Source organism: Maylandia zebra, linkage group LG22 (genome assembly GCF_041146795.1).
Source record: "Maylandia zebra isolate NMK-2024a linkage group LG22, Mzebra_GT3a, whole genome shotgun sequence".
NCBI lineage: Eukaryota > Metazoa > Chordata > Actinopteri > Cichliformes > Cichlidae > Maylandia > Maylandia zebra.
In genome coordinates this window covers 23,972,879-23,996,041 of record NC_135187.1, presented here as the reverse complement: position 1 = coordinate 23,996,041, position 23,163 = coordinate 23,972,879, and the positions used below count along the sequence as shown (strand labels likewise).

At 41.9% G+C, this 23,163-nt stretch overlaps 1 protein-coding gene across 1 annotated transcript; it reads right to left on the bottom strand.

The window, feature by feature from the left end:
* Positions 1 to 1,083: 1,083 nt before the first annotated feature.
* angpt2b (angiopoietin 2b) lies at positions 1,084 to 23,149 on the bottom strand. Its single transcript, XM_004547806.2, has 9 exons — positions 22,235 to 23,149; positions 15,709 to 15,864; positions 14,903 to 15,024; positions 12,746 to 12,978; positions 12,379 to 12,503; positions 9,218 to 9,319; positions 5,561 to 5,727; positions 2,511 to 2,641; positions 1,084 to 2,247 (listed from the first exon to the last, which is right to left on the bottom strand). The coding sequence occupies exons 1-9, from the start codon at positions 22,550 to 22,552 to the stop codon at positions 2,087 to 2,089; spliced, it is 1,515 nt and encodes a 504-aa protein (XP_004547863.1). The 5' UTR covers positions 22,553 to 23,149; the 3' UTR covers positions 1,084 to 2,086.
* Between the last annotated feature and the right edge of the window lie 14 nt (positions 23,150 to 23,163).

Sequence of the window (23,163 nt, the reverse complement as noted above, 5' to 3'; positions counted from 1 at the left end):
GTTACACATCCTATGATGGTACCACACAGGAATTAGCTGAGCTCCTGAGAGGGACACAGTCTTTCAAAATTGGAACACCTGAATTTAATGATTTGAATGGGTGAGTGACTATTACTATAGTCTATTTTTGTCATACATTTTTGTAATAAATAGATGGCAACCATTTGACCCGGTAATGTGTGTCCACTACTTCAATGTTCCACTGACATTGTTTCCATGTTATTTAAACTCATTATACAGTAAAAGAAAGCTTGTTTCTGTGACATAAGATTATAGATTGCCAGTTATCATCCACATGTGTCATCTGCCAGTTAACTGACTGCTGTCTCCATCCATTCACTTTTTAATGAGCGCTGCAGGGCTCAGCGTTATCGGACTGTTCAACTTTTATGTAGCAAGATGGAGACGAGAGCTTTGCACTGTGGGTTGTAGGAACTGTGTAAAATTGTATATGTTTTTACTATTTGGGCAAAGTCCAAATGTAATTTACAGCTATGTTTATAGATGTTATTTCAAATGTTTCATTTTTCAAAGCAAATCACAGCGGTGAAAGAGTATGATTTACATTTATCAGCTAAATCTCTCACAAATAAACATTATGAAATATGGTTGTTGAAAGAAGCAGGCAAAGCCTGAAGATACCGCAAAGGGCAGAGGCTGATATTATTGCTGTTCTTTATGGCGTTGTTTTATGAACAATGGTAAAACTTTAAAGAATAGGTTATCTTTCGCTCTGCGCACATTACAGATATCACAAACACCAAATCCAAGTTGACAAAGCAGTCAGTGTGAAATGAAATACAGAAGCATTCAAGACATTTTTTTTGGGGGGGGGGGGGGGGGGGGGTTCTTGGTTTCTCTGATCTCCTTTTTATTATCTATCAATCTATCTATCTATCTATCTATCTATCTATCTATCTATCTATCTATCTATCTATCTATCTCGTGTTGTAATAAGATAATAATCATGTTGCAAGTTAAATATTGCGTTATGTATGGTATCATAGGAAACAGCAATATTTACATTGTAATGACAGGCTGAGAGATACTCATATCAAACAGTGATAACAGGAGACAAGAGACTAAGTAATATAAAGACCAGTTTATATTAGTCATCCAAGTTATTGTTATAGATTCCACAGTGCTTCTTAACCAAGTGTAACACATTTTATAAACTTTACAATAGCCGTGCAGATAATGTTCATAGATTGATTGATTTACACACCACTTATTAATCAATTAGTAAATAAGATTCATTATTATTCTATTGTTAAGCAGTAAAAAAAAAAGTACAAAATAAACAAAAATTAATTTATCCTTTATTAATGATGGCTGTTATAAAGTGTCACCAAATTATCTTACATCAAATACACAACAAAAGTTTTCATCGCTTCATCTTTTAGCCACAGCAGATCATCTACCTCCATCTCACCCTATGCCTAGCACACCAATGCTCCTTTTCTGTGCCCACGAACATCCTCTGTGGTCTTCCTGTTTTCCTCCCGCCTTGCAGCTCCCTCTTCCACATCCTTGTTTGATATATCCACCGTCCCTCCTCCTCTGTCCAAACTATTTCAGCCTCGCCTCTTTTAACTTTATCTCTAAACTGCTCAACCTGAGCTGTCTCTCTGATGTACTCACTTTCTATCCATCCTTAAAAGTAAGTTTTGTTATAACATTTCTAAAGTTTCATCATTTATTAGGGGTTGCATAACTGGTTTTTAAACTGCATAAAGTGATGTGTTATTTCTTCTTTTTTTTCTTTTGTCTGTAGCCAAGCTCATACTCTGTCTCCTTCCTCTCACAGCTGAACAATCCTTATTAAAATATAGCCCGAGTACCTTTGTGAATAGTTCCGGTGCGTGGATTTCCTCACTCAGGAATTCACAGTCATTTGCGGTGAGTCTGAATATATGTCCCCAGGCGATTGCTAAAGCACCCCTCCAAAATGTCCACAAGCTGAAATCACCGAAAGCCTTCTTTGAGTGTCTTCCCAAAAATACACATTTTCTTGGATATTGTATATTTCTGTTTAACGGTGATGACATTCACTTCACAATCCGGTGGCAAGTACATGCCAACATCATCAGAAATTAGCTGGGCGAACCATCATGGTTGTCATGGTAGCGATCACATTTGGACCCTTCCAGTAGTACCACTTAATACTATTGTAGCGAACCACGCTGGAGGAGGCAGGGTAATATATGCCGTTCAGGTTGGACGGACCACAAGCGTCAAACCACCATCCTGCAGAAGAGGAAGTGTGGCAAAAAGTTCAAGGTAAAAGTCAGAATTAATTGAATGCAAGCTCATGAAATGTAACACCCAAATGTACAGCTGTAAGTCAGCAGTAACTTTATACTGGCGCAGAAGGGAAATGAAATGCACTTCAGGACATTTACAAGGGAGTGGATATCGTTTTTTTTTTTTTCTTTACAAGACGGGTTATGAGGAGAGACAGATTGAGATGATGTGGGTTGAGCGACAGCAGGTGACTGATGCAACGTTACCTCCTGACGCGAGCTGCGCACACTTGCAGGTGCAGCGGTCATTGTCTCTGTCCTTGGTGCTGAACTGGCTTCCAGCGTGGGAGAGGCTGCTGGTTCGTCCAGCTGTGCCGCTGAAGCCCTCGGCATGAAGGCTAGAGAGGAAAAAAAAATGAATATAGAAATTCAGCAAAAAAGCTCAGCTGCAGGCGCTCCTATTCATTATTTAAAGCCATGTTGGGCAACTTGTTGGATGCTGCAAATGACAGTGAGTGGAAACTGCCCCCAAACTGGCTGAAGCTCAGTATCTCTAAAGTAATCCAATCGTGTTCTGCTAAACTGAACACGGCACAGTTGTGTTTACTAACCCAGTTTGTCTGTATTTCAATAATACCACAGGATACCAACAGGATGAGGTTGACGAATTGGCTTCTTACTGTTCACTTTTCCTTTGTCGAACTTTGATTCTTCACAGCTTCTGGCAATATCTGACTTTACAATTTGGTTTTAGTAAACCGCTTCCTAAAGAGGGCACAATCCGATGTTCCTCTCTTTCACCGTTCCTTCTTCTTATTAAGAAACTCTGTAAGAGGGGTGTATTTTTGGATGAAAGCCTGTCGAGCTCATCATTAAATTCAAATAAAATTTGTCAATTTATTATTTTACAAAGATAAAACAAAAAGAAACAGATGAATAGAAATATGTAAAGTTATATACCACAATATAATATCATATCCTTTTTATCATATGTACAGTACGACTCCAGCATTCCTATTGTTACCCCATTGTTGTCTCAACATCAGTATAAAAAGTAACCTAAAGAAGTTCTCATTATTTTTCTTCCATGCTGTGCTTTGTGAAGCAGCGGCGCCTGTAAGAAATCTCTATCCAACTTAAATTGATTCGCTCAATTATTTTCATACACCAGCCCGGCAATTGGGTGTGTGTGCGTTTCTGCGTCTGATTCCGCATCTGTGTGTGAGAGTGTGTGTGTGCGCGCACATCACGACTGCTTTAAAGAGAGCAGACAAGGTCAGTCTCGCTGTTTGGCATCTCCTCTGCCCTGTCATTTTGTCTAGTTAGTGCCACACTCTCCCCTGAGTTATGTGACCCCCCTCTCCTCCTCCCATGTAGCCTGGGGCACGCTGTCTGTGAGGACTAAGTGAAGAATCCTCCTCTTGAATTTGTAAGTTCACCGCAGGGCAGGACAACACATCGTGAGACGAAGGGGGGGTGAAGGAGATAATGGTGCTGGTGCTGGGGGGCAGGAAAAAAGCTAGAACAGCACAGAGTTCATTAACAGAATTTCAATCAAATTTAATTACTTTTTTTTTGTTCCCCAACAATACTCATCTTAAATTTTATATTGTGAGGTATAGTGGTGCAACAATACAGAGAGAACCCAACTGATCCGTGAGCAGAACCAGGTTAAGCCGTCTGTCACGACCAGTCAAGATGTGGGGAAAGGTTCAGCCATGCATGAGGATGGGTTTTTTCATGCTAATTCAATGATGTGATGCAAATTAGGACCAATCAAATTAGTCAGAATGGCAACAGCAAGCTTACAGAATATGCTACTGGAAAGAGTGGCCTACAGAAGGTGTCAGCTCCTCCAGCACCCCCGAAAAACATTTGCATTAGCCATGACTTCCAGATGTGTTTTATTTTTTCTCTTTTCCCTCAGCTATTATACCAATACCACAGACCACAGGCTAACCCTTTTCAAGGTGACTGTCTTTTATATTGTTATTGTATGGCTTAATGACAGAGATACAGTTACGCTAAAAGAATGTCGACTACTTTCCCTGCTATAAGTGCAGCTATTCTTGGCTTCCTCGAAGGGAAAGGTGGTCTGTCATATCGATGATTAATGTATGAATCTTGTTACTGAGTTTTAGGTGAAGACCTTGATGCAGCTCTGGGGAGTGCACCGAATGCACCAAGGATGAGAACTGCTCTGGCTGACGAGCTGCATAGCACCACAGTTCCAGCTGGGGAGTTGCAATAAAAAAAACAACCCAGCTTCTTCGGGGTGCTAGCTGAATCTGATGCACATTGAACTGGTTAGACAGAACGTGGTTATATGCACTCAGGTGCTTCAACTCACACAGTGTAGCCTACAGCTAAATGTTGAAAGGCTGCGTTTCATCACGCTAATTATGGGGATGAAACTCAGGCAAATGCAATTTTGCTGCCCTATTAGGCGTCTTGGAAGCATACCTCCACATGTGATTATGATTTGTCATCTCTCAGAGCATCAATCTCCATAAACGTTCCCCAAACAAGGGCAAATTCCTGTGAATTTCTATCTAATCTAACCTCATATTACATTTCTGTCTGTTTTAGAAGCTACATGGCTTCGGCATTCTCACACCTCACCCCACCCCGACTCCCCCACACACACACACATAATCTTGTTAGTGATTGCTGGGTTACCAAAGGGCTTTGTGTGAGTTGTCAGTTTCTGGCTGCGAGCAGGTATTGCTTAGTGTTCCTGTTATACTCTAGTGGATGTGGCTCCCTTTGGGGATTTTCAGGGGGAAACAGCAGGTGCATTGATGGGAAAAGAAAAATAGAGGCAAACTAAAAGTGCCCGCTTGCCCTCCACTTGGCTCATCATTTTGAATGACATTCTTTTAGAAACAGTCCAATTGCTGCCTCCACTTCAGCGGTCGCAGATTTAAAAAAAAAACCCAGAAAAATGAAAACATAGAGACGAATTTTAACCGTTGATAACGGCTTCTAATCCGAGAGTCCCGCGCCCGCATCAAAGGTGACAGCTGAAGAGGTGTCACTGTACCGCCATTATAGTGTTCACAACAGACAGCTCTTAATATAGCACTTACACTGACTTCTGAAATAAAACACCTTCATTAAGAGCCGATTCATGTCATGTTTCTGAGAAAGTGGGAAAAAGAAATAATTAAATTTTCGATCAGAGTGTGGGTGTTTTAAGTGGGCATGTTGTCAAGTCTTGCCCAATCATGTACTAATTACCAAGTCATTCAATAAGACAAGAAAAGCATTGCTGCAAGCTAAAGAAACACAAGTTACAGTTCATGCTTTTTGGTTACCTGTAGTTTTTGTCCTCTCCGTCTATGTAGAAGTGGTCATAATGCGAATAGGCTTCATTCCCCTCTCTGTCTCTTAGCTGGACATGCAGACTGTAATCCTGGGAGCTGGTCAGCTCGTGGATGATATCATTCCCCAGCCAGTGTTCCCCAGACGACTCTCCAAAACCCTGGATTAGACACAAAGAAAAAGACACAATAGAAAAAAGAAAATATCCTAACAAGGGGGGGATGCTTTTATCAGCAGCCTGCCAAGTATGTTCAGAGTTAATATGAAAATGGACCTCAATTTAAGAAGTGAAACATATCATTCTGATGGGCTAAGACTGAATAAAGGAAGTGAAATACTCAACTCCCAAAGCTAAAGACCGGTAAGCTGACATGTTAATTTACTTCAAAATCCCAAAGCACAAAATCTCCACAAGCAAATGTAAAATACAAATTAAAATAACAGTTGGCTTTGTGAGTTTGTAGGCTGTTTGTTTGAACTTTAGACCTGGACAATAACAATATTTTTAGTATTATTGATAAACAGCAATAAATTATACAAAACCTTCACACACAAACACACTCCACTGCCTAAAATATAACACTGGTTGGTAGTTCGATCCCTGGCTGCTTCGCAGTCTACATGCTAAATGATACTTGATACTAAACCCTGACTTTCTCCTGATGTGTTCATTATGGGAGTGTGTCAATATAGATAAAAAGAACTAAGGCACAGGTGAGCGTGTGTGTGTCTGTGTGTGTGAATGAGACAGGTATAAAGTGCTTTAAGTGCTCGAGGACAGTTGGAAAGCGATATATAAGAATCAGCCCTACTCTCTATAGCATTAACAATTTAGCATTAGCTAACTGCACTTCATTTCCCAGCACTGTACAATGTAGAAGTTGTGCAACAGTTAGCAATGGCAAAAAGTGAATAATAGCTGGAATTCATAAATAATGCAGACTGATATCAGCTACCTCACACTGAGATCTCTGTGCATTTATAGGCTTAGCAGCCATTTCTTCTCTCATTATTTTACTGGTGTAATGTGAGAGACCCAGCCGGTCAGGCACGAAGAACAAGAAAACCATCATACAAAAAGTCAAATAATGATGTCTGTGCCCATAAACGAAGTTAAAATAAACAGATCTAGGCTTGATCATAAAGTAAGACAGCACATTAACCGCTTAAACAAAAAAAAACAATCCAAAAAATACAAACAAACTCTGTCTACACTGACCCAAACTGATATAAACACACATGAATCAAGAAAACAGGCCAGAAAACTGACTCAGCTTAAACACACAGTGGGAAAAAATCCTAACAAATAAATAGTTAGCTTAATAGCCACTGACATAACTACTGACATAATCATTGTTAAAGGTGAAGAGAAACACCTACCACAACCAGAAACAGCTGCAGGTCTTCTCTGCATGGCCACTAACGTGCAGCTAAGAGTCAGTCAAAGCAAACAAAGAGAGTTTCTAGAGGACCCTGTGTCCCTTAAAACCACCAAATATCTGTTTGTGCTGGAACTCACTATCCTTAGCAGAGTTTCCTGAAAAATTAAAACAGAGGAAACTCACAGCGTACTCATTAAAGTCCTTTGGCATGGGCTAGAAGACCTGTGAGGATACAGAGGTGCACTGTAAGAGCTTCATAGGCAGTCTAACACGGCCAGTTTGTCCAGTGAAGATTCGGGTAGTACTACCAAAATCAAGTGACCTCCAGAAACATCAAGGCGACATTGCTCATTACAAACGTTACTTTTAAATCTGATGGTTACAGTAATTTTAGTATTCACTGTACTGTATAAACTATAGTCAGTTATTTTGCTTTTCTAAATAGCAATTGCCTTTTCCTTAAATCCTCAGTGGCACAATTAAGCCCAAGGAAAGCAAAGAAGAGGATGCCCCAAGCAGATATGGAGGCAATCTTTCATGGATAAACTGAAAGCTGCTGACCCAATCGCCAAAATAACTTTCAGAGAGCACAGGATGTGATGTGGAGACAAACTGTCTAAGTCCTATATTCCATAAGGAGTAAAGAGGATTAAACAAAAGTAAGGAAATAGTGAGCGATAGTGCTAAGAAGAAATAATACAAATAATAGTCTGTAACTGAGCACAAACTGCTAAATATGGGGGAATGAAATGGCTTGCAGAAAAGCCCAGTTTTGTCAGATACCATCTGTGTGTCACCATGAGAAAACACCGGGCGTGGGTCTGTCGTGCTACATCTGCCATGCGATTCTGAGCCATCTCCTGTTGGGCTTCAGCCCAAAATGGGAGCACTTCAGAAGTGAGGCATTTGGTCTGCACAGGTAATTTCTTTTTTATTGACCACTGTTCAATGTTCAATGCAGTTCCTGTGTCTGACTTGCTGCCCCCCTCGTGTGCTCTTTGCAAAAAACCCCCAAACAAACACACACACACACCGAGGACTGTTTCGAGGAGGTGGAAACAGCTCGGTGCAACTCGGCCAGGTCCATTGAATTCCCAGGGTCAGCGCTTGGCACATCCCGTCCTTTCGTGACACATCGGTCTCACTTTTGTGGTGCTACATAACTGACTGGGTTATGCTACACGACTGGCTTTAAAAAAAAATGTTTATGTCTTAAATATAAGTTACCTTGTTTCCCTGTCAAACTTGCTTTTTGCTGTGTTTTTTTTGTTTTTTTTTTTTGTTCAAATAAAGAGCTGTGGAACATTTATTATCTTTCCAGCACGTCTGGGTGCAAAATTCGATGAACTCTGAGACAACCTCTTTGAGAATACTGTGTGTGGACCAGGGCAAGTGAAGCATTATGGTTCATACGTTATCTGGCATCTACAGGGGCCCCTGTCCTCCCACGCCACAGCTGGAGCCAAATATTTATCATCCACTTGTAAAAATATTGTCATTCAATAGTTTTTAAGGCGTTTTTTGTTCCCCTCTTTCTCCCACTCTCTCTGTTTGCAGTCGCACTCCGCTATGCATTTAATTTCCAAACCGAGCAATGACAATTGATTTCTTGGCATAGGTGAAAGAAAAATTGCTCTTCCATTCAGTCAAAAATCCCAAATTTGTTTTGTCTGTAAAAGCTTTACAAGTACTGGCTTTTTTTTTTTGTTGTGCAACACTTTGTAAATGGAATCAGAAAAAAAGAGCATTATTTAAATTCCAAGCAAAATGAAAGCCAAAGGTGCTAAAACATGCTCGATTCCCAGCCAAAGCGCTGGAGCAACTTCACAGTCTCTCAAGCGCAATTGTATTGTATCCAGTTTGTTTTAGGGTGGTCTTTGCATTTGGAAATTCGGTTTCTTTCATCAACGCACTCATATCCCTGCACAGGAAGGCTTAGGGGAATCTGAGGATGGATGCAAATAATAGTGCTGCGTGACACGTGAGTGTGTGTGTGTTTGTGCATTTTTGTTTATGTGGATGTGTGGGAGTATGGCTGGGACAGGGAGTGAGAGCAGGTGCAATAACATGGGGGGGCTGTGGAGAACATAAGGGCGGCCAAATACAACAAGCGCAGGTCACCCGGGATCACAGGCGAGCTGCTTTCCCTCACCTCTCTGTGTCAAAGCACCCGTGGAAAGTTACTGAAACCTCCTGTCCAGTCCTGCAATACTGATACCATAAGACCTGAGCTTAAAAGTGGCCCTGCCATCTGGCTGGGGAACCCACCGTTTTGTAATCCCTCCACCCACGATGGAAGTCGACGGAACCGTTTCTTCTGTGCTGAATCACCGTCCAACCCCCGCCTCTGGTCTTCATATCACAAAACACCTGCAAATAGAAAACAGCTAAAACAAGCTATTATTCATTAGGGGTGAGTGTCTACAAGAAGTACATCTGAAGCTGTCTTTAAAGAAGACCTGTTCTTGGTAGTCCAAGAACCACCACATTAAGTCCCCTTCAAGTTTGTGCGTGCATCAATACGTTTTTATCCAACTAAAGAAGCATCAGAGCAACTGCAGCTGATACAGAACATAGAGCATTTGCCACAGTGATTGTTCTCTATTCAGAAGAGGCAAAACATTCATTTGGACTCCTGCTTCAAGCCACCTGGTGAATGCCGATCCTGTATTCCCCACCAGCTGCTGTGAGGGCTCTCTGGCTTTTTATCAGCTAACTGCTTGGCTTTGTTAACCAGCTTGTCACTGATTGTTGGTTGGCATTAAGTTGGTGCAGAGCAGATCCATTGGAGATGTTTTTTTTCAAATGGCATTAAGACTGAATGAAAAGAAAGAAGTCTGATGCTGTAAATTCGAAACAATCAACTAAAAGAGTCTAAAATGCAGGAAGTCCTGCAGCAGATTTACTTTGCAAATAAGTATTTAATTTAATGACATACAAAAAGTATTTATTTTATATTCAAAAATGAAAAAAAATGTTCTAAAACATCTCAATAGTCTATGAAGTATCATACAAATGATACAAATGATGAACATATGTCAGACATTGAGTATTCCCTATGTTTCCCATTTTAAACCATCTGAGACTGACGTCTAATCTTTCCTGAGTCTATGTATCCTTAAAGAGGGATTAATCTGAAAATGTCACTTCTTAAGGAACCAAAGCTGTCTACACTAAGTGAAGAATTGACATGAAGAAATAAAACACACCGCAGCCTTTCTGTTATTTAAAGCATGCCTCGGAAACCTCGGGAACTCTGCGTCTAAGGTTGTCACAATGATACAACCCAGGTGGGAAAGAAAAAACTTCACCTCACCATGTTCTCTTATCCCTTGTGTAGCAGCTGAGGACGAGGCTTCTGCGTTTCTGGTTACACAGTCTGCTTTCTTTCTTGCTTGGCCGCAGGTTTTTCCATGGATTTTTGGACAAACTAATATGAATTCATTTTACTTGTTTGTCTCGTGACAGATCTTGAAATCTAAACTTGTCCAGGGACTTACTTTAGATATCTGAGGTATTTAATTGGACCTCTTCCAGCCTCCTTCAGGTGTGCTAAATGAATTTCTCCCATGGGTGGTAAGATTAGATACTTCAGTGATTCATTTTAATTGAACGCTTGTACTCACCATACCTCAAAGCAGTGTTGGACTAGTGTTCTTTGGCACTATGTTTGAATATCTATAAAATGTTGTCAGCGACAGTTGTGTTTCAGAAACAATCTTACACTCTGGAATGTGGATACAACCAATAGTTGCTTGAATGTCTTCAACCAACCAAACCTCAATTCAGTTTTATTTATATAGCACCAAATTACAACAAGAGTGGCCACAATGTGCTGTATATCATAACAACTCAGAAAGCCTCAGCAATCAGGGAACTCTCTTTGAGCAAGCACTTGGTAACCGTGGGAAGGAAAAAAAACTCCCCGTTAACAGGAAGAAAGCTCCCAAAGAACCAGGCTCAGGGAGGGGCAGATCAGTTGAGGGAGAACTGGTCACGGCATATAAGCATCCACATTGCAGGTTAATTTTTTTTAGTAAGAAATTAAAGTGTTCAGATGGTTCCGAGAATTTCATTTACCCTGAAATACACAGCAGACCAGCAGTGTTGTGTGATTATACTCTGGCACATTAGGCCAATGTTCTGACCTTAAAGGCATCACACCGAATACAAAAACAGGGTCTTGAAATAGAATTCTCAATTTAAGTCATTTCCCAAATGTGGTTGTTACTCTGATTTAGACCAGATTCATATTTAATACTCCAAATAGACTTGTTATTGGCCAAGAAAGGCATGCCAGGGCCAAATCCATTACAATAAAGCACTGGAAGCTCAAGGGTCATTAGGATTTTCAAGAAAAAAAAAATAATGACTTTATGGTCAATGTGATAAAGGGACTTTCTACGAATGGAGTTCTCAAAAACATACAGAAAAGAGACACAAAAAAGGAAGAAAAGAAGAAAAAAACAGACCCTTAACTATGTGGTTTTGTAATCATTATCATCATTCACAGAGCCTAATGGATGGCCCGCTAAATCTGCCTCATATATCCAGTTTATGCATTAAACATGTATTCTTGTATTCCTTTTGTCTGTAGAGAAAGCTGGCTTTCGGCTTTGAAAATAGGGCAATTTGTATGTGCCCCACTTTTATGAAGCCACCCAGCTTGCCAGCCACATTGCAACTTGAATTAGATGGAGTAGATTGAAAGCAGCAATGATTTCACGAGTACTAACTTGTATCAGTGGAAATGTACACTGGCCCCAGTTGGCAGGAAACACATGGCACCAGTGCCTAACACCTGGCTGCCTTGCCCACAGGAAATAAAGAGGAAGAACAGGGGGTGGGGGAGGGGGGCAGAGGCAGTAGGAGTTGGTGCCAACAGCTAACTAGACTGAAAATAATGAATAAAACAACACTGCTTCAGCCTGTCTTTTTTGCCCTGTAAGGCTTTGAGAGTTAAGATCCCCAGAATGCTAGATGTGACTCAGAATATGAATAGCCTGCTGGTGGATGTCATGGTTGACTTACCAAGGGCTAGTTACTTGAGATCAGTAGAGGTACCTCTTAGGCTTTTCTGACTTTGCATTCTGCAGTGCACTCTCGCTCACCATAAAGCCTGCAGGGCATAATGCTCCTGTTGCTTATTATTTTAGCTCTCTGTAACACAGCATGACATCTCCATCACCTCTACACCAAATCCCTAGTATATTACCATGACATCAGACTAGTTTTGTTTTTTCTCCCTGTATTTATTGCAGCTCAAAATAATGACTCTGGGTTGGGGAAAAAAACTATAAAATTAATCCAAGTTAAAATAACTCTAGTGTTAAATTGTGTGAGACACACAGACCAAAAGAAAGTTTCATGTCAGAGTCGGTTAGGTGATATTTGCAAGAAAAGGCCAGTGGCCTTTAAAGTCTTACTACCTTGACAGTCTGTGTGGAGTTGTGGAGGCGTATGCTATATATTCCACTTTCTTTCACTCCAGATCGCAGGATCTCTGCACAGTCCCTGAAACTAAGCGGCTCCTCCTTGGGCATATTGGAGATTTCTGAAGAAACATGCAAACATGTGTTTACAGATGGCAACCTTACGGGTTTTGCACACAAATCCCAACCCCATATGTGAGTTCTCTCGAAGCTTTACACTCTGCTTTAAGCCTTTTGTGTCTGCAGTGTAAGCATGTACATATATAGCATGTCTCAGATGTTAATTACAAGCTGCCTTTGGCTATATTTGTTTAGAAATTGATATTTATAGTGCCATTTGCACAGTAAACTTACTAAGGCTTACCATTGCAGTGATTGGCCACAGCGAGCAGCTGCTGCACAGTATCTGTGAGCATGGCCTGCTGTCTCTGTAGTAAGGTGCTGTTAAGAGAAGAGCTGCCCAGTTCGTGCTGAAGCTGACTGACCAGTTGGCTCTGCCTCTCGAGAAGCTCTTGAAGCTGCTGCTTCTCGCTCTGCAGACCTTTTAGCTCCCTCCCATACCGACCCTCCAAGGTTAAGAGCCTTTGTTCCAGAAAACTGTCAAAGCAAAGAAAGAGAAAGTGAATTTTTCTACTTTATAGAGCATTCTTGAAAAGAGAGGAAAAAATTAATGAAAAATACATCTGAAGCAGCACTAACACCATTGTTAAATGCATATTGTTTGGAGGATGAAGATTAAAAGTGTGTGTGTGTGTGTGTGTGTGGGGGGGGGGGGGGGGGGGGGGTGCAGAATCCATCCATTCAGCATTTACCTTTCACAGTGGAGACTGCACAAACTTGCACATTTATACAAGGATGACTAATAGACATCAGCTCCACAGTCTCATTGGGCTAACATCATATAAACACCTGTACCACAGCAGCACTCGCAGATGGCCTGCATGCTAAGCTGCTCGATCATAGCAATGAGGTAACAACCTGATTGCGTGTGTGTGTGTGTGCGTGTGTGTGTGCGCGCGCGCGCCGCACAAGTGGCACACCCCCACGTCCAAACGAGCACCATAAATCCCTGCAGCTTGATCTTTATGGCTTTGACTAATGAGTCTGCAGCAGTTATTTATTGAAACAATCCAGCCACCTAGATTGAACAAGCTACTTCTGAGCTCCGTGAACACGCAGATGGATCTTCAATCTCCCACTTTAGGCAGCAGCTCAGTATGTGGCCGGGAAAGAAAGCTGGATCAATCGAAGCCACTTTTTTTTTCTTTTCACTCACTTCCATTTTATTTTTTTGCTTTGTGGGAAAACACTCGATGAGAAATTGTTCTCCATTATGGGCGCTTTGCTTCAATCACAGTGCAAAGCATGGCATAAAGGCAGCACAGCAATGTTTCAATGATTGTGTAAGTTGACGGAACATTTCTTGTGCGACCTGGGCAATTATACTGTTCTGGTTATGATATTCTGCTATTTACTATTATTATTCTAAAATATACACTGGTACTAGTCTTGCTGCAGTGTGCTGTACTTCCTGCCAATACTAGTTCACATATAATGCCTATGAAAGCAAACATGCCTCTCTGCCCCTTCTTAGCTTGGCAGCAGTTCAAAAACTGGCCCCATGCCCTTAATGCTCAGCAGCAGTAGCCTCATCCAACTAGTGGAGCCCTTATTTCCCTTTCATTCCACAGCTGCCTCTCCGCAAATCTGCTATTACATTTCTAATTTCATGCACCCTGTCATGGAGTTTACCCTTGTCAAGACGGATTCATTTATCTACACGTCCGATCTGCGTCACCGTCTTGAAAGATGAGGGCCGAAGGGCAGAACGGGGGGTCGAGCGGGGCCAGATGTGTAACAGGTGCTAGAACGCTGGAGGACTGTGTTCTCTGTTGGTCACACTTGGTAGAGATGGATGGAATGATAAACAAGCGGATAGAAAGAAAGAAAGAAAACTGGCTCCCTTTCAATCCACCCAGAGCCCAGCCCTTAACCTCCTGGCCTTTACTTGACCCTGTGTTCCTAGAGAGAAGAAAGGGAAACCCCTCCTAACTGCACTGCCCATTTACTAGCAAACACACACAAACACACACGCTTATACAATGCGCATTATGTCTAATTGCCCTCTAGTTCACAATTGATGAGCTCATTCAACATATTTCTTTGCAGTTGCAGTATGGGAAGGGCCAGTTTATGCATGTGCATATACAGTGCATTAATCTCTGCGGGGCTTTTATAGTCTCCCTTTCAAAATACCCATGAAGTGGCCTTTTCCTGAGAAAGCATTCTTTTTCAAAGGAGTATTTGCTTTTTTATGTTTCATCTTATTTCATTAGCAAAGGAAAAACCGATGAGGAAAATAGCACGAACCAAGTCTTACAGACAGATTTTTAAAAAATCAAAGAAAAACTCATTATCGCACGTAGAGTTTTAGGGAGGGTTTTACTGATGAAGCATTTTCAAGTGCTCTAAAATGTGCTCTAATGTCTTTTGAGAAGTGTGTGTGTGTATGTGTTCTCACCTGTTTTTATCACTGAGGCGAGAGATCTCTTGAGTCTGCAGAAGTATATGTTTCTCCAGCCGGTTAGTGAAGAGTGAGTACTCAAGTAGCTGAATCTCCAGGCGGCTTGTCTGGTTTAACACCTATAGATTGATAAAAAAAACAATAAGCAAGAAAAAAAATCTATCACACATTAAAGAAGATTGAATGAGAACGGTGAGAGATGTGGAGTGGAAAAATAAAGGGCGCTCGCCGGGAATTCATAAAAAGGACCCTTGGGGATAAACTGTCCATCACAAAGCTCGTGAAATTGCCTTCTTTGATCTTATAATCAAAACTTAAGCAAGGATGATCTCATGTGCACCTGTGACATGTTTTGAAGTCGCGGTTAAAACAAAAACTTGAACAAAGCTGCTCGGATTATTTGCACAGGTTGCAAATTTTATATAAGCTTTGATAAGAGAGAAAGAAAGCAACGGGACCAAAAACAGCCTGGTCTGTAATAACAAAATCTGTGGCATAATTGAAGACACATCTGTGTTGTGCTACCAAGCTTTGTGTTTTAATTGGCTTGTTGTCAGACGCAAAGCTCGACTCACTGTGTCAATCAAGAGCCTGCAGGACCAAATACCAGCTGTTTTAGAGCATTTCCCGCCACCTTTGGGCATGGCTTCTCAGCGGGTTACATCTGATTTACATTTAATTAGCTGTTCACCGAGCGTTTCCCAAGTGACATCATTTGTTTTTTTACATGGGTGTGGCCCCCACAGTTTTTCATTTGGACTGGCTGCAAATAGGTTCGCTCTGGTCTTTGCTGATAGGCTTACCTGGGTCTCAACATCTGTCAGTTTACGAGTCTGCTCTGCTGATTGGCTGAGGAGGTTGGTTCCCATCTCGAGCATGGCAGCTGTCTGGGTGTGTACCGCAGTTCTCTTTATTTCCTCCACCCCGGAGCGCACATTCTCGTTGATGAAGTTCTCCAGCTGTGGGGAGAACAGGCTGATAATTTTCTCATTCTGTGTTGGTAATAACCAGATTTTATCCATGCACTGCATATGAAGGATGGAGGTGGCCACCATGAAGTCACCCATTAGTTTGTGGAAATTGTGAAGCCTCAGCATTAGCATTTTAATTTTATGGAGTCAGAACCACCACATTTAGACCAGAGGGAGTCGAGTGCTAAGTTGTGAGCAAAGTGATTGGAAACGACAGAGGTGAAGACTCTCAGACAGTAGTTGACTACCAGCTACAGCTGCCTTTGTTGGCAGCTGTGGTCAGTAAATAGCATAGGAAGCTGTGTGTATGGCACATCGGTCAATCAACAGTCACAACACTTAATGTAGGCCTTGCAAAAATCCAATCCATGCAGTTGCGAACAATAATCCTCAGATCACTAGTAGCCTGAAAAGGCTCCTGAATAATAATAAGAAAGACTTTAAACGTGGGGACGGGAAGGAACTGAGGAGAGTTCAGAGGGACCTAACAGTGAAGCTGAGGAAATGCAAGGATTCCTACAGGAGGAAGCTGGAGGTTAAAGTTGAGCAGAATGAGAAGAATGAAAAACAAATCACTGGTTTTAAGGTGACAGACAGACAACCAGTGAGCAACCTGGAGAGGGCAAATGAGGTAAACCTTTTTACCTCATTTGCAGGTTTAGTTCACAGCCCTCCACACACACTCACTACCTTTACTGATTTTTTTTTCCTTTCTCCTCTTCTTCCCCTTCCTCCCCCTACTTAACTAAGACTCCTGGCCTCCTCCTGGTGCTTGCCTTGTGTCTGTGATCCTAACGCCATTTATGACGCCATTTTGAAGAAGGAGTAGATAGCAAACATCCTGTCTGGTTCCTGCACCAGAGACGTCAACACTATCAGAGCATAAAGACTATCGAGCAGTTGCTCTCATATTGTATGCAACAGAAGTACTGGAGAGACTAGTTTTGGTCCTATTGAAAATGCATGGAATAACTTCTCTTGGCCTTCCACAGTTACATACAGAACAAATCTAAATACAATCATCCACATACTGCAGAGGGTTTACTCCCATCTAAATAGTAAGAAGGATCACTTCTGCTGCTGTCTCCATTCCTGTTCATCTTGTACACCTCAGACTTTCAGTACAACTCTAAGTCATTAAGAGCAGGAGGAGGAGTGCAGGACACAAGTGGATGACTTTGTTGAGAGATTTGGAAGAAATCTTTCACTTCTTTGTGTTATTAATAGTAGAGAGATAATGATCGACCGCATAAGGAAATAGATAGCTGTACGGCCCTGGGGCAGGATCTGTGTTCAGATGAGCACTGTATTTACTGCCAGGCTGTAAAAGGTTATTTTAGTGGCTAAAGTTGAGCATTTTAACACAAAAGTCTATGAGGGCTTACTGATTTACTTGAAGCTGGCCTCAAATGGCCACTAGGGGAACTGCAGTTTTTTGACAATTCATTTTTCAGCCCCAAGGGATTGCTGCTTGATTTTAGCAGGCAATGTGCTTTATGTATTCACTAGGACATTGATGCAGTATGAAAGACTGAACCTTGAAGTCGTGTGCCCTTTTTTTTTTACCTCAATCTTTTCAGACACTGTGATGGAGTCACAGAATTTAGTATCCCCGGGGCATTTGCAGTGTATTTCCACTCATCTATCCATCCATCTACAGGTTTACCTCAGGCCAATCACCTAACATTCATAAAATGATGGAATATATAGGCATTTCAGTGGGTATGCAGAAAGAGAAGCGAAAGCATATACTGGGAGTTTGACATCAAGATATTCATGAGCAGGACTTCAGGGATAGTCACCTAAACTCTGTAATCAATCACAAGCACCGAGAGAGAAGCATTGGCTAAAACCCATCATATGTTACACCGGGAGTAAAAATAGGATGACATCCATCTTGTTCCAATAAATAGATTTTCTTATTAATGTGGTCTGTTTGAGAAAACGGCATCAGGAAGTCCAATTTCACTTTTTCTACTGTGAATGATACAGTTTTGTTTGACGTTTAACGGGCAATGGCCTGTGCCTTTTGCAATAAAGCAGAGTAGAATATCGAACTCGAGAACATTAATATTTATGATTTTTCTGGGGAGAAAAGATCAGACTGTACTCATTAAACCACACAAGTGGAAAATTAAGTCTCTGAGGAGAAAGCACTCAAAATTATCCAGCTAATGAGTGGCTATCCACAAAAATCGAAGGAAATTCAAACCAGACAATTGTTTGTTTGGTGGTTTATTTGTTTGCTTGTTTGTTTCTTCGCCTAAAAAAATATGTGGAGGAATGGGGTCATTATAATTCTTTCTATTAAGTTTAAAAAATACTAACTTAAGTGGGATAATAGAGATGAATCTGCACTCAAACTGTTTGCTTGCTAGTAATCTTTCTCTTTGTCTCTTGAACTTTCCCATTCTTTTAAAGTGTCTCCCTTCAATCTTTCTCTGTAAATCCCTCCCTCATATTTTACTATTTTAGGACAACTGAGACTGCGGGGGGGGGGAATCCGTTCATAATGAAGGTTATGAAGAGATTACCAAGCGGATTAAAGCAGACTCCAAAGAAGAACCAAAGATCCCTGCATCGTAATCAGCCTTATGCATTCAGGGCTGCTATCGGCCTGCCTGTCCAAAGTGTTCCTATTACATCCTTTCTTCCAGAGCTCAATTCAGAAGTCTTGATGTACTCCATCCCCCTTCTGCCAAATGCTCGCTCGCTGTTGCTGTCGCTCGCTGCACTATGCAGCCAGATAAATTGCTTTTGGGATGTAACATAATTCCGTTTTATTGTGTATATACGAAAGAGAGAAGGGATCGGTGCTGAGAAAATCATAGGACTTCCCTGATATCTTAATTACTGAGCAAATGGACGCGCTTGTTCTTGGTTACAATTGCAGAAGGGAGGGGAAACATGTGTGCACGTTGTTTTGGCAAATGACCATGATAGACGGAGGCGCAACAGGATGGGTACGACTGCGAGAATGGAAATAGTGATTTGACAGTGCAAAAGCAGAAATCTAGAGAAACTTCTGTGTGAAACTTTTGTGACTTGCTCTTTAATCATACAGATTTTTTCTGCCACCACCTCTATGCAATGGAAGAGACAGAGAGTCTGTTTAAGCTGTGCAGTGTACAAAAAACTCTAGATGCATTTCACACTGCGACCTGTTTTCACAGCAGCAAAGTCTGTTAAAAGATTTGCCTCTGGTTGACACCATGTTCTGTAGGTTGAACAGGGCAACGACAAAGAATATAAATCAATGTGGCTGCTGATTTTGTTTTTCACCTGGGGTTGGCAGTTCCTGCTTGTCAGGAAAAAAACAGACACACCCACCTGATGAATCCAGACTTTTTGATTTTTCATCATGTTATTCACATCTTAGTAGTTAATAGATGGACTGGCAGCAATGTTAAACAGCATTAGTTCAACTGAGGTCCCAGCAGATCTGTTTATCTCCAGCTGCGGGACAACTCCAAGCCACTTTGCAACCCACCTCTACATCAGCTCCACCCTTCATCCTGTGTTTCGCTTAACCTGTGGTGTATCTGTTGTCACTGATATCTGCATTATTATCTGCTGCAGGGTGATGTTCATCTCTCCATCTTATGCTCGTATTTATGTTTTTCTAATGATGGGTCTGGTACCAAGAACAGAAGCATGCTACCAGATGTTAGCTAATGCAATATTTTTTTAGGGATAGGTATATTTTTAGAAAGTCCAAAAATGCATCCCAGTAACTTCGGAGATACCCTGAATTGTCCTTTAACACCATGACAACACTAACCTTTGTAGTTTTGACTGCAATGTCTGGATCTATTACTGGATAAATCGGACAGCTGGGGTCCTGACATTACAATTTAGCTCAAAGCACCAACACAGCCAGTAGCATGAGGGCAGAATTTTATTCTTGTCTCGGTGTCACTTTATTTATTGCTGTGAGGACTGCCAAGACACCCACAGACTGTGGTAAAGAAAAAGAAAAACTCAACTAAACAAAACTGCAGCATAAGTGAAACTGTGTCTTTGTAATTGAGATGAGCACTTAAGATTTAATAATTCAGCAGTCAGAATCAGACCACTTACGAAGGAAAAATGTGTGTAAGTCTATGAAAGTTAATGGAGCCCAATCGAGTGATGTAAGTAATGTGGTAGAAATACTTTGGTTTAATGAAATATTGAGCAGCCAAAATATCAGGTCACCAGTGGTCAGCTAGCTACCTTGATCTGTGCAATATTTCTGCATTAGCATAATAACCACAGCCTCTGAAACATACTAAGAAAAGCAGCCAAGCCCTCAGGGCAGCAGAGAGCAAAAGGGACACGATGGGGGTGATGTTGGGGGTTGTTCCAAAAGAAAACAAACACCAGTTTCTTCTTGGAAACACCAGGAGGAATCTGGAGCATTAATACAGTCCTGTTGGACTTCACTCAGAGTTTACTCTGTGGAACATGGTGGATTAGTATGTGTGTGTGTGTGCTCCTAAATCTGTATGCGTGGGTGTGTGTTTTCTTTCATAGGGTTTTGGTAGAAAGCTCACAGTAAGGGTCGTAGCATCCCAGGGGAGCTTTGAGGGAGATCGTAGGTTTCACAGAAACACCGACACACACTCATACATGTGCCTGAAGCTCTTCCAGATCCATACCACCACGTTCCTCCAAAACCTGCAGAATGCAGATAGGCTTAATGAGCCTCACAAGGTGCTGAAAAAGCTTTGCCATCTGGGGTCAAAGTTCAGCGTACCCTTGTGCAATTGAAAAGAAAGGTCTCTCTAGAGTAATGCTGTGTTTTTGTTGAAATCCCACCTACAGTTTGATCATTTATGCATCAGTTTAGTCTGCTGGGGGTTACTTGTTGAAATGTTGGATCGTTTAGTTTCATTCCAGACGTTATGTGGAGGATGTTGGCAACGGAGCGCGATGTGTGTCAGCAGAGGCTTTTCTGTACATGTTGTGGGACTGTTTTACTGCTTTTTGTTTATAGCCGCTTATATCACATCTCTGGTGGAGAAAGTGGAAAGTTAGAGTCCAAGATGAGTCCAAGATGAGAGCAGCATGTGAAGATTTAAATTCTACAGTTCAGCTCGAGCTTTGTAAACGATATGCGTGAGGACAAAGTGTTTTTTTCTTCCTTTTTCCATATTTCAAACACACACGTATATATTTATAATATGACCCCACGAGATGCTTCCTATGGAAGGCGTGACTCCAGTTCATAGATGGAGTATCACGCAGAGCGAATACACAGGGGTATATCAGTGTGTGCTTTTATGTGTGTGTTTCGATTCCATTTCAGGTGAACGTGAGCAGAATGGGAGAAGGTTTTGAGAGCTCATGATCGATGAGACACATTCATCACATCAGAGGTGCGGATAGAAATGACAAAGTTGGATGGAAAAGAATTGTCAGGAGGGAAAGGAAAGAATTAAAAATGAGTGTATATGGTGGGAAGGGTGAAGTGACAGCAACGGAGGAAACATTTTGGCATTCACAAAACCACATTTTCATATCCTCAGATATGTGTTTGCACTCAGTCGGCCAGTCTAAACACCCAACACAAATTCTTATAATCAAACTGGGGATTAACGCATACCATAAATATACTGGCGGAGATGGAGACGAGAATAGACAGATGGGTGGAGAGGGGTGACCTGTCAGTCACTCAGTCAGTCTGTCCAAAACAATGGCCCAACACTGATTCCCTGCCCAGATAACCTTAGGAATGGAAACTCCACTGTGAAGCCATTTTACATTACATCATTTCATTTTACTCAGTCATAATCTGAGTCAACCGGAGCTACAAAGGCTAACAATCCAATGAGGACAAAATGTGTCCAACACCATCTTACTGAGAAAGGATGATACTGTTTTTATGTACATTGGGTTTGGTACAGAGAGCATTTGAGTTGACTTTGGCTCATAAATCCACTAAAACATGAGTCAAGAGTAGAAGTTTTGTATACTTGTTGCTCGTGGGGGCGAAAACACTCATTTAGAAGGTTTAACCATGTGATGATATTATAAAACTTTTTTTTTATCCATTCTTCTTCCACTTGCATGCAACAGGGAGTTCTGACATCCCAGTGGTCTTAAATTCAGACACACACTCATACACTAGGTATTGTCATGGAGCCAGATATCCATACAGCAAGCATCCAGGAAATCCCAGCTAAGCAGTGAACTTATCAATAATGAGGGCTTGTCAACAGATGTTATCGGATGGAGCACTCTGTGGACATCCGGTGCTTCTACAGCATTTAGTTTGAAGATCTGCGAGCTGAAAGCGACATTGCAAAAAAAGACAAGAAGAACACGGTATGGCAGGAGGAAGTGGTCGCCTTAGTCAACAGTTCAGAAACCTTACCTTCTGCAGCCACTGAGTGTTATTCTCCATGGCACTCTCCAGACTCTGCAGCTTCCTCTCTTGCCAGGAAGGCCTCTCCTTTTGGGCCTTGCTCTCCTTGGTTTGGCTTGTATCGGGCTCGGCCTCAGGTGGGGAGTCCCTTTGCAGGATATTTGTGACCTGGAAGTCCTTTAAGGGATGGCAGTGTTCCACCTCAGGGAGGATGAAAGTGTAGCTGCAGGGGCCGTGCTGCACACGGTGCTGCTGGCGCTCTGAGGCAATCGCGATGGCCAGCACATAGGCCAGGTAGGTGAAGGTCAGGGCCAGCAGGCGGCCCATGTCAGGGTCAAGAGAGGTAAAGGGATGGGAGAAGAGAGATGGAAGAAGGTTCCACCACACCTGGGAGAACTGGCAAGGGAGTGAGATCAATTTCTCCTTTTGCCCTTTCTATATTTTTCTGTCCCTGAATGCTCTGCCTCTGTCTTCTTCCTGTATTCTCAGTCCAACTCCTGCTGCTCCAGCCTCTGTTTTATCACTTTCACTTGTCCTCTTTTGGCTGATCCTCCACTTTGCTGCTGCATCCAGAAGTCTTTCTCCAGTCCAGTTCGTAGTCCAGCTGTTCTTTGTGAGGGGTGGATACAAAAACACACACACACAGGAAAAAAGGCAATTGTTTCCTATTGTAACTCCAACACCCGGCCAGCCAGCACATGCAGCTCAGCCCAGGAAGCCAACAGCAGACTTCCCTCCCACCGTTTATCTCTCTTTTGAAAAGTTGCTTTCCTCACTGCGTCTACTCAAGCTCCTGGAGTCCATACATTGGTCTGGATGAGAGAGGGGAGAGGAGTGAAGAGAGGCCTGCTTCAGGATGTTGGCTGAAGCGGTAAAGCTCTTAAAGCAGTAGAGAGAGAGAGCTGTGTACCTCACCACACACACCTCTTGAGCACATA

Excerpts from the sequence above, each read along its gene's own strand:
- angpt2b (XM_004547806.2), bottom strand. The coding sequence starts at position 22,552 with ATGGGCCGCCTGCTGGCCCTGACCTTCACCTACCTGGCCTATGTGCTG. Across the intron at positions 12,979-14,902 it reads CGCCTCAGTGATAAAAACAG|TTTTCTGGAACAAAGGCTCT; the intron begins GTGAGAACACAT and ends TTGCTTTGACAG. Across the intron at positions 12,504-12,745 it reads TGTGGCCAATCACTGCAATG|AAATCTCCAATATGCCCAAG; the intron begins GTAAGCCTTAGT and ends ATGTTTCTTCAG.